The 11,167-nt window shown below is 51.0% G+C and overlaps 1 protein-coding gene across 1 annotated transcript; it reads right to left on the reverse strand.

The window, feature by feature from the left end:
* Nucleotides 1-328: 328 nt before the first annotated feature.
* Nucleotides 329-1,247, reverse strand: LOC112876142 (zinc finger protein ZAT5-like). The gene has a single exon (XM_025940191.1). The coding sequence runs from the start codon at nucleotides 1,125-1,127 to the stop codon at nucleotides 582-584; it is 546 nt and encodes a 181-aa protein (XP_025795976.1). The 5' UTR covers nucleotides 1,128-1,247; the 3' UTR covers nucleotides 329-581.
* Nucleotides 1,248-11,167: the final 9,920 nt, after the last annotated feature.

The raw sequence follows: 11,167 nt of genomic DNA on the forward strand, positions 1-11,167 counted from the left end.
TATATCAGATGGCAATGAGGCCTAAGAATAAAGAAGAAAAGGCCAAAAGGTGCTCTGGAAGAACAATTAATTTTGATGGGTAATAAATCGGTCAGCGCCTGCTTGTTCTGACATCAGCAGCTGCCACAACCGCACATTTACAATGCAGAAATAGGAGCAATGGAATTGCCGTCCAAAAGCAAGCAATATGAACAGTAGCACGCCGCATTCACAGATTAAAAGAGAGGAGCGGATGAATTATATACATATCCTCCAAAATCAAGCATATGGAACAGGCTTAGATTGATCGAAGCAGTCGAGCGGAATTTCTGGCACGAACAGCAAGAGATTGCATTACAGAAGATGAGCATATATATGTATATTTGAACCAAAGAATCGTCCTATATATAAATGGCTAGCATATGATGAAATCAGTTCTATGACATCTGCAATCGATCGAACCACTAGTCATCAACCAAACCTCTAGCATAGTTACAAAGAGAGAACGATCTCAATTCCTAAAAAGATCTAATAAAAGACCAAACAAAATCATTTACATGTCCTGCGCGCGTCAGCCCAAATCAAGCCGATGGATGGATGATCTAGGCGAACAGCTCGAGCAAGACGGGCGGGTCGGCGGCGGCGGCGCTCTGGACCTCGAGCTCCTCCGGGAGGCGTGCGACGCTGCGCCAGACCCATGCGTCGGCGGCCTCGGCGGCGCCCATCTCCTCGCGGTGCCTCCTCATGTGGCCGCCCAGCGCCTGGCCCAGCTCGAAGCCGAGCCCGCAGATGTGGCAGTCGTGAGTCTGGTGCTGCTGCTGCTGCTGCTGCTTGTCGCCGCCGCCGGCCGCCTTGTGCTGCTTGAGCGCCTTGGCGCCGACGCCGAGCTCGAGCCCGTGGCGGCCCCGCAGGTGGCTGGTCCGGTGGCCGCCCAGCGCCTGGAAGGAGGTGAAGGCGCGGCTGCAGGTCTTGCAGACGAACTCCCCCTCCCCGGACGTGGCCACCACCGGGCCCCTCCGCCGCCGCGCGCGCTTGGCCGCCGGGGGCGCCGCGGCGGATGAGTCCGAGGTCGTGCACGAGTCCGTCGTCGTGCTCAGCGACAGCGCCAGCGACACCTCCTCCTCCTGCTGCTCCCTCGGATGCTTCATCTTCCCCTGTGGATGGACGGACGGATTGGCTGGCTTGCTGCTGTTGTGGATCTGCAGGTGGGGGGTGGGGGTGTGATGCGAGCAACCAAAAAAGCTTCTGGGCTGGTTGTGTTGGGAGCGGACGGTGGAGTCGCGAGCGGTTATATAGGTTGTGCTGGCTGTGCGGTGGTGGAGGGAGAGGCGGTTCGGGGTTGATGGCTTACGTGTGCGCCAAGTTGGGTGGGGGCCGCCGACATGAGGTGGAGGTGGCGTGGGGGGACCAATCGGGAGAAGGCACCGGAACACGCGGCGCCGCGTCTCGACGTGGACGGATGGGGATCATCCGGCGTCCAGCGCGCGGGCGGCGCTTGGTCTTGGGACGGCCAGACGTGTGGTGCGTGGCGCTCGGGTCCGCGGGGACCTCAGGTGGCGGCCGGCGCTGTTGCTTAGCCGCGGGGGCAACGCCGCCGCCCGGATTCGGCGCCCGTTTCTTTATTGTTTGCTGGTACTCCCCGGACGGGGTACGCGGATGGGCTCGCGATCTTGGGCTGGTGGAAGGGTCCAGAACGTTCCCGGTTTCTTGCTCGAGAGACTCGGACGTATTCATGAATGCATACCGCCCGGATCTAGTAGTAGTCGTCAGTCTTGTTTACGTGACCGTGCAACAATCGGGTTGGCAGTAGCCTGACGCGGCTATGACTAGCACTGCCGCTGCTGCTCTCCTGCACGTACGTGACGGGCCTGTCTGTCTCCATCAATTCGAGCTAGCTTCCCAAGCCTTGAGAGTTTCCAAGACCGCGCGTGCTCCTCTCAACGTAAAGTGGGGTTTTCAAAAGTTCCCCTAAAAGCTTCTAGCGCATTACCTACCTACTTAAATTAAGTGTGCTCTGCTGATTCGGCGGTGCCATCACATAAAATCACACGGGAGCTGGGACCTGTAGCGGCTGCGCGCTGTCCGTGCGACGGTGCAAGGCGGCTCCGATCCGTTTGCCTGCCGAGTCCGGCGGCCGCCTCGCGCGCGCGGCTGCTAGCTGGCGTGGTGCGTGCCGACGCCAGCTGCGAGCTTACAGCTGGTTGGCACTTGGCAACTACCCGGTCTGCCACTCCAGTAGCCGTCGGACAGATTAGAGTAGGTTCCATCGCAGACGACGTGGCGGGCACGACGAGCTTTACCCGCCACTTTTAATTTCCTTTTCTCGCAGGAGTAGTATAGTGCACTAATCGCAAAACAAACCGGAACTAACCCGAGTCCAACGGCACGTACGTGGTCGACAAGTCAGCCGTGACATCGCGTGCGTGGTGGCTGCGGGCCAAATTGACCATCCAGGCCAACCGCTGGCGGTTTTGGATTGTGCTCTCTGCTCTGCTCTGGAAGCCGCGCAGCCGCTCCAAATAAATTACTCCAGGCACTAGTAGCACTGATATTCAACGGAAGCTGCCGCCGGAGCTAACTACTCCCACTTACATATAAAAATATTAGATCAAAATCGAAATTATTTTACTTGTCGAAAAGCGAGAGTTGCATTCTTTTTGGAACCGCAAGGCATGACGCCAGAATGACGTCATGGTGTACGTTCCCACCAGAATTCAGATAGTGGTGATTAGTTTGCTCGTGTGCCAAGTGGGCAGGGAAATTAGATGCTAAGCATGATCTTAGAATAAAAGAGAGAAATCAGATAAGCACGCTTAGTAGTTAGCAGTAGTAATTAATTACACGGTTAAGGGCATGCACGCTTGGCTTGCAAAAGCGCATGCCCTCGACAAGACGACAAGTCGACACATGGTCAAAGAGTAATAAGAAGATCTAACTAGTAGTCTTCCGCTGCTCCGGGCCCACACGTATGGGTACGGTTTGTTGCATTGCTTACCTCCGAGTATATCCAGATTAATTGCTAAGGTGTTTTGACGTGGCACAGCGAAATATCTCGATCGTAGGTAGCCTCTCTTGAGGATATTTCCCCAGTAGCTTCTTTGGGAAGTTCATTTGCTTACAGTTTGCATCCAGGCAGCCAGCCTTATCCAATCAATCAATCAACTACTGTACTCCGTGTGCATGTGTGTGTGTGTACGCGATTATAATCTCGCTCGTTGTGAGGTGTGAACACCATTCGCCTGTAGAAACAACAGGCGATCATGATCCTGACACAGTTAGTTGCCGACGACAGCTTGTGCCTGCTACGATACCGATAAACAACAACCTCTGGCGCCAGCATGAAGTAAACCAAAACAGAAAACGCGTTATTTGCTATATATATATATATATATAATACGTATAGTAGTACGCCTGCGTGTGTACATTCTTGCATACGTACCAAGAATTGCTGAAGATGTTCTACTGCGTCTTCCCCCTTACCGGAAGGAGGCATGGAAGCTAACTGAACTAGCCTGTGTAGCAACCGCGTCTCGCTGTCACACGTCTTTTGCCTCCCTCCGACGGCAAGCGCGTCGCGAAAGGGACGGCGGCCGGCCGGCCGGCCATCCACCACTTTGCTGGCTGGAGATTTTGGTCCGGCCGCGGACACCTGAGACCATACGCACAGTGATGTCGTCGGTGCCTACGTGCTCCCCATGCATGACAGCTCCAACAGCTCGGCCGACAAGCTTATCTTACTCCCCTACACTCCCGTTGCTACTAAAGCAGTAGTAGTCGTTTTCGCCAGCTTGTGCACGTGTCAAGCCGGCAACACGAGTTCCTGCTCCCGCCCGTCCACCGTCCTTGCTGGCCGTGCTACTGCTCGTTTCTCGCTTGTGCACGTTTCTCGCTCGGATTCATTTTCCGTGTCCCAAAATTAAAGGTGGAAACAGAGCAGCAGCAGATGATATATATGAAGCTACATGGTGAGACTGCCACTCATCTAAATATCATGCATGCGATTCGATGATGCAGTTCAGATTATTATAATTGTAGGATTAATATAATCTAGCTTATAATCTGAAATAAGCATATCCTCCCCATAGCTTATAGGATTATCATAATCTAAGGACATGGGTTGTATAATCTAGATTATAATTTAAGATGTTTGTTGACCGTTGAGGATTATTTAAACTAGATTATATAATCTATGGGTAAACAAACAGGGCCTAAGTGCATGGGCAAAACGATTTTATTGTAGTGCGAGGTCACACCACAAAATCTGGGGCAACTCAAATGCAGTACTCCCTCCGTCCCATGAAAAGTGCAATTCTAATTTTTTCAGACAAATTGGTGGTGGCATGAAAAAACTTCTATGCCTCGTTTGTTTGCCACATGCGGTTAGTTTTGGCATGCAAATCAAATCTGACCACTTAATTAGGCAGGTAGTTGAGATCCAACCTCTAGAATTGCACTCTTTGTAGAATTTTTTTCAAACGCGGAAATGCACTTTACATGGGATGGAGGGAGCAGTAGTTATAATGGTTCGTTCCTGGTAATGGTTCGGTTTCCGGCCTACATGCATGGTTTGGGTGGGAGTATAGGTTGGAAAGTCTAATTAATGGGCTGGTCTAGTATGGGGTATAGTTGGCCAAATGGGCTGGGTCCAGTGGGCCGTACGAGGCACGGTACGAAAAAATCCGACACTAACCCAGCCCGCTCCACTACCTATAGGGTCACTGCTGACACGACCTGATGGACCATGTCGTGCATCGGCCGGGACGTCGACCCATGGTGCCGGCCCGGACACAACACAACTAACGGGCCTGACCCGATCAGGCATGACTAATTTGGGCCAGGCCTAGCCGTTGGGGGCTTTGAGCCCGTTAACGGCCTGCGGCGGGGATCCAGGTATATAACCTGTCGCCGCCGCTCCCCCGGGCAAACCCTAGCCCATTTTCTCCCCTCCCCCACGCCTCCTCGCCTCGCCTTCTGCCTCCGCTGCTCCGACTCGCATGTGCTCTTTGGCTCCTCGCCTTACTCCTCTCCGGCCGGCGGTCCTCCGCCGCCGCCGCTGATGGCCGGCAGCCCGGGCCATCTCATCTCCTACACCCTCGCGCCTCTCCTCCACTCTCCTCGTCTAGATCCAGAGCACCTCGTCTTTTCCTTGTCCGGCCGGCAGTCCTCCATGGCCACTGGCCTACACCCTAGCACAACAAGACTCTTCCTCTCCTACTCTTGTCCTCCTGTGTCCTATCCAACTCCGGCTCGGCACTCCATCCTGAAACCCTAACTCTAGCCTAGTCTTCCACTCGTCATCTCCTTGTCCCCGCTGTATACCTCGTCGGCGGTTCTGGTGCTCCGATTCGCAGTCCATTGAGGAACCAGAGTGCCGGATCAGTGGGTCCTTGACCTCACCGGCGGCTCTGGTGCTTTGGACTCGCCCTTCTTCGACCTTGCCGGCGGTTCTGGTGCCCGGCGGATCTGGTTCATTTTGCCTATAGTGTTCGAGTCGGCACTAACCCTATGGGTTTGCCGTGCTGATGGGCCGGCACGGCACGGCTAATCCTTAGTGGTGTCGTGCCTGGATCCGAGGACAGGCACGCATTGCCGGCACGACTAAGCCGTGCCTAGTCATGCCGTGCCGATTAGGGTTAGGGTCGGGTCGTGACGTGCCGGCCCATTTGGCCAACTATAGTCTGGGGTAGCAGCTAGCTATAAAAGGATTGGTTGGGTTTGGAATTAGTTTTAGATTATTTTCTGGTTGCAAACGATTGCAGACCATGCATGGTTTAATGGGCTCGATCCAGTGGAAATGCTTGGCCTCGACACCACCACCGCCCGCAGTCCCACCACGCCGCCACCAGGTCTCTTGCTCCACTCCACCCTATCTACCGCTACCGCTGCCACCATCCCCGTTCAAATCGAGACGCTGCTTGCTGCCTGTCCGGACCGCGGTGCCGCCTGGGCGGTCATCACCTTAGCCCGTCTGATCTCTTCCCAGATCGGACCGTGCCAAGCTTTTCGTGGGCATGTATGCATGCATGCGAAGGCCGCGCTAGGCAGGCGCTCAAGACGCGGATCGGAGGAGGCGCGGCCGTCCTTGCTGTTGCCTGTGACGACGCGCTCTCGACCTCGCTCGTACAGCGCAGGGCCGGCAGGGTCAGGGCAAGGTCATGGCGTGGGTATGTAACTAGTGCTGCTGCATTCGTGGAATGGTTGGAAACCACGGTGAAAATGGGTTGAAACCGTTTGGAGAAGAACAGTCTGGTTTAGTTTGGACCTTGAGAAATTTATGAAACCGTTTTGATGGAATGGTTTGGTCTTTGGTGTGGGTATGGTTCAGATTTTGGCCCATTAGCAGGTTTAGGCGTGTGCATGCATGTGCCCGGATCTGGGAGACGGAGGGGGGTCGGGAAACGAAGGGACGACGGCGCAAGCAACGTGTCGCCACAGCAGGTTATTACTTAGGTGTAGACTACTGGCCTGGTGAGAGACTGATGATGATAGCTAGTATAGTATACGTGTTAATCCGAACAGGCCGGGGCTCAACGAAGAAAGCGTAGCTGCTTGTGGTCGATGCCTCGCTCGGTCCAAACAGTAGAGAGCGAGCGATCATCGTCCGCGATTCGCGCGCGATTCCATTCCATGCATGCGAGCAAAACTGAAGCGCACAGACATGACACGCACGGCCGGCCGGCTCAAGGACGAGTCTGGCAGTAGCGCACAGACGACAGACGTGACATTTAGATGGAAAAATAAGAGTTTCAATTTTAAATTAATTCGAAAATAAATTATGATTATGATAAAAATTGCGTACAGAAAAGGAACATATGTAAATATGCTGATCAAGTGATTTAAGATAAAACATTGCAGCAGCAAGATCAATCCTAACCAGATCATACTAGGTATAAAAGACATAGTTAGAGATAGAAAATCGTAGTCTCTAGGCTGACCGGAATAACCGGATAAAGAAGACGACGGCGACGATCAGCACCTCCGCGCGCTTGACGATGCCGAGTCACGCCCCACTGACGAGGAACAGATTCAAAGTGGTAAAACAAATCTGCAAAAGGAAGCTGCGTTCCCACAATGATTGGACCATTTGGCGGACTCCGAGTACGTGGACTCCGAGTACGTGGACTCGGACCATGGCCACTCTCGATGCATGTGTGCAGGCCATCTACGAGCTGCAGGTGCGCGCCCGTGTACCGGGAGCTGCTGCAGGTGCGGAGAGAGCGAGCGATCGAGCAAATACACATAATGAAGCGAGCGAGCATGGCCGATGGATCCTATCGAGCAGTCACTGACCATACACATGCATGCATGGATCGAATCGATCGAATCGAAGCGCCGATCGGCCATCTAGAGGCGCTTCGATTCGATATCCATGTTAACCCCGGCCGCCCATCTTATCTTGAGACAACGTACGGCAACCAATAACTTACCTGCGGGGTTCGCGCAGCAGCAGCCCCGGCCGGGCATGCATGAGCGCGAGCTGGCCACCAACTAACCGAAGCAGCTAGCCCAACCACCGGCTGGCAGTTCGATTGCATTGGCCACCCAAACAAGCAGCTAGCTCGTCCCCGGCTTGCATGCCGCAGCTAGCGCACCATGCATCTTCGAGTTCGACTCGCGCGGCGCACGGCTGGCTGGCTCGCTCGCTCCCTCACCGTTTATAAAAGGAGGCAGGCAGCGCGTACGGAGATGACGGCGTTCAAGGAGACGGCGCACAGCGTTGCGTCTCGTGCTCGAGTCGCAGGCGAGGCGAAAAGGTTTCTGTCATGTACATTTGTTCCGGCCACCGTTGGGTTAGGGACCAATAATGAAAGCAAGTTCCGGATCCAGCGGCTAGGGATTTGCAGCGATCTTTAGTTTCGGTTGGAGCTTTCCGGTTGGTAACATCAACCAAGACTAAAGAAGCCTTTAATCCCGGTTAGTGCTATCAATATGGACTAAAAAGGATTTCATGGGTTGTTTAAAAGGAAAGCATCCAGTCTAAAAGGGATTTTATGGGTTGTTTAAAAAGGAAAGCATCCAAATAGAGTAGTCGCATATATTGTGTAGGTGGGGTAGTAAGGAAGCTATACGTGAGGCAACAAGTTGCGGATTCGAGTCTTAGATGCGGAGTAAATTTTTTGCATTTGCATAAGCACTTTAGTCCCGGGTGTGGAACCAAGACTAATGAGGTATTTAGTCCCGGATTCATCATAACCGGGACTAAAGGCCTTTTCTGTACTAGTGGCGGCTCATGGTCTTAATGTTTTCATCGACTTGAGCGACGACAATGAGTTCCGCGACTACAAATGTCGCGTGACGACTACAACAAAACATGCATGTAGAGACACTATTTTTAGCTTCTATAGACATTTTAGGTTGTCTCTATGTAATTGTAGAGTTATTTTTCACTATATCATGGAGGTGCCACTACAACCAGTGTCTCTTTGATAGAAGAGACACTTTGTTAATTATCTCTATATTCTATAAGACAACTTGTAATGACACACTATTATATCTCTACCCTCTATGTGCACTAAAAAATATTAAAAAAATATGATAATACTTGAGTGATGAAGCTTCGAAACTTTGAACTCAAGATCTCACACCATATTGCATAATCCTTAGCTTTGAACTCAAGACCTTCACACATATACTTAATATAATTCTTACGGTATTCTATAATGCGCCTCAATGATCTAAACAGTTTCTCAAAATATTAAAAGGAATGACTCAACTGTACCTCTGTGGGGCTAAGGTCAAAAATTAAGGTGTCTCAAATTTGCCTCTAATAATCTATATTGATATTTTATGAAATGACTTATAAAAATATCTCTATGACTTAAAATACCTCAAATAGTATCTTAATACATATGATGCTTTCTAAAGTGCCATAAAAATATCTTTACAATACATTATGACATATTTATAGAAACAAATTATAAAATATCTATACAAAATGTCTCGACGGCGGCGGCGAAGTAGCGCAACCGCAAGACCTCACTACTCCTGCGCCCGTGAAAAGGCGCGGCGGCGACTTGCTGCTCCCGGTCTCCGTCGACTGGCGCACCAAGACCTGCAGTGACCAACCATGCCTGGGTCCCGTCAAGGACGCAGGAGGGTGGGGGCGGGCGGGGGGGGGGGGGTGGTGTCCTGCGTCTCCTCCGCTGCGATGGGGCCCTCGAGAACCGCTAGGCCATCGCCGGGGCGAGCAACAAGGAGAAGCCGGTGTAGCTCTCGCAGCAAGAGCTCGTGGATTGCATGCGAGCAAGAATGGCCTGGCGTCATCGGCCTCCTACCCTTACAACGGAGTGAATCCGGCCAACATAGGAATAGGGATCTCATCTCCCTTCTCTTCTTCCTCCTCCTTCCCTTCTTCTTCATTCTTTTTTTCAAAAAATAGAAGGAATAGATTTAAAAGTATCCAATTGATCTTGGGGAGGTAGGGGCACTTAGAGCCCCCCAACCCCCCTTATATTCGCCCTTGATGCTAGCGCCACACCGCGTGTAGACCTCATCATAAGAGGCCAGGTTCGAGGATACGGAACCGTACAATAAGTACCAACTGCTTTTAGCAGTTGGCTGCAGGCCCGTCGTCATCACCATCGCCGTCGGCGACAACAACAAAGATTTTATGGACTACAAGGGGGGAGGGGGGCTGTATAGCAAGGACAAGAAGTGCGCAATTGATCAGAACGGTCACCAGATGTTACTCGTCGGCTATACTCCGATTCCTACATCTTGAAAAACTCCTAAGAAGATGACCGGGGACGAGGGCTACCTGATCATGGAGCGCCGCGATATGAACTGCGGGCGGCATGCTCAAGGAGGACGGCTCTCACCTAACATGAGCATCTAACTGGTCGCGCGCAGGCGTGGTGCACTCAACCTCTGGTCTGGATATAGATAGATACTCGATTACTATACTGTCTAATAATACTAGTGACAAATCCAGCCAACGTATAAAGAGGGGGCTCATCTTTCTTCTTTTCTTATTTCTCCTCTTTCTTTTTCATTCTTTCTTCCTAAAAATAGAGAGAGACTTAGAGGTTATCCATTAATTGATGTTGGGGAGGTAAGAGGGCTTGAGCCCACCTTGCTCCCCTTAGATCCGCCCCTGAGTCTGAGCTGTACTACTGAGATTTCGTCAGCGCCAGTGGTTCCTAATAAACATGCTGCACGCGCCTAATAATCAATAAATAAATCTGCATGCAGTATCGTTAATATATATGCTGGTCATCTGATATGTTGTTTGTTTCCGTTTCATTTATGCGACTCAGCAGCAGTACGTCTAGAAAACGATATCTATTTGTCTGTAGTTTACATACAACTAGAGTCTGTGGCGCGCCAATTGTCCGCGTTTACAGCTAATCCAAGGTTTATGATAAAAATTAATAATTAAACAATGTTTACAGTAATGCGAATACTTAGGAACAACAGAGCTTTAAGAATGTCGATATCAACCATCAGAACCAACGGCAAAGAGTTATGAAATGGCAGCATTCCGAGTTGGAAGTGATCAGGCCCCATATATATCAATCGTTCATTGTATTGGATTTATCACATGTCAAAGCAGGTTGCTAGTAACGCTAAGCTTCCCCTGGAAATTGGAATGATGAACGTGTGCTCAAACACAGTATGACATTATTCTCACCATGTGCAAGAACACAACCAATGTAAACTGATCACGCCGGGACTTGGAAGTTCGATAGTCACCTCACCGTACCTTCATTTTGACTGGTAGGGAAACAAGCTTATTTTCTCCCCCAATCCGAAATGATCAAACCTGACCCAAATCCTTTCAGTGTTGGCCATGAATCGTCTTCCCAAGAAAAAAAATGCATTGATTGACAATGCATCCTCTTTCCAACAAAGAAAACATTGATTGACAATGCATCGCCAACAAGAGAACAGACAAGCACATTGAAACCTCTCAGATGTACCTTCAGACGCAGGTTACTACAAGATATACTGTTCGGCCTGTAAACTGAATTTAACATGGCATACAACCACATCTTTCCCTTCAGAGTTGCGGTGTGGCGACGAACAAAGCTAACAATGATACATCTTACTCTTATGCTGCTGAAATCTGGGAAGCTGCAGTTTTCCTGAGCTTAAAGGGAGAAAAAGTAAATTAGCAGGCTTTCTGCTTCTTTCTTGTACTAAGTTGAGCTTAAAGTGATGTCGGTGCCTACGTGCTCCCGTTGGTACT

The sequence above is a fragment of the Panicum hallii genome, chromosome 9 (genome assembly GCF_002211085.1).
Source record: "Panicum hallii strain FIL2 chromosome 9, PHallii_v3.1, whole genome shotgun sequence".
Taxonomy (NCBI): Eukaryota; Viridiplantae; Streptophyta; class Magnoliopsida; order Poales; family Poaceae; genus Panicum; species Panicum hallii.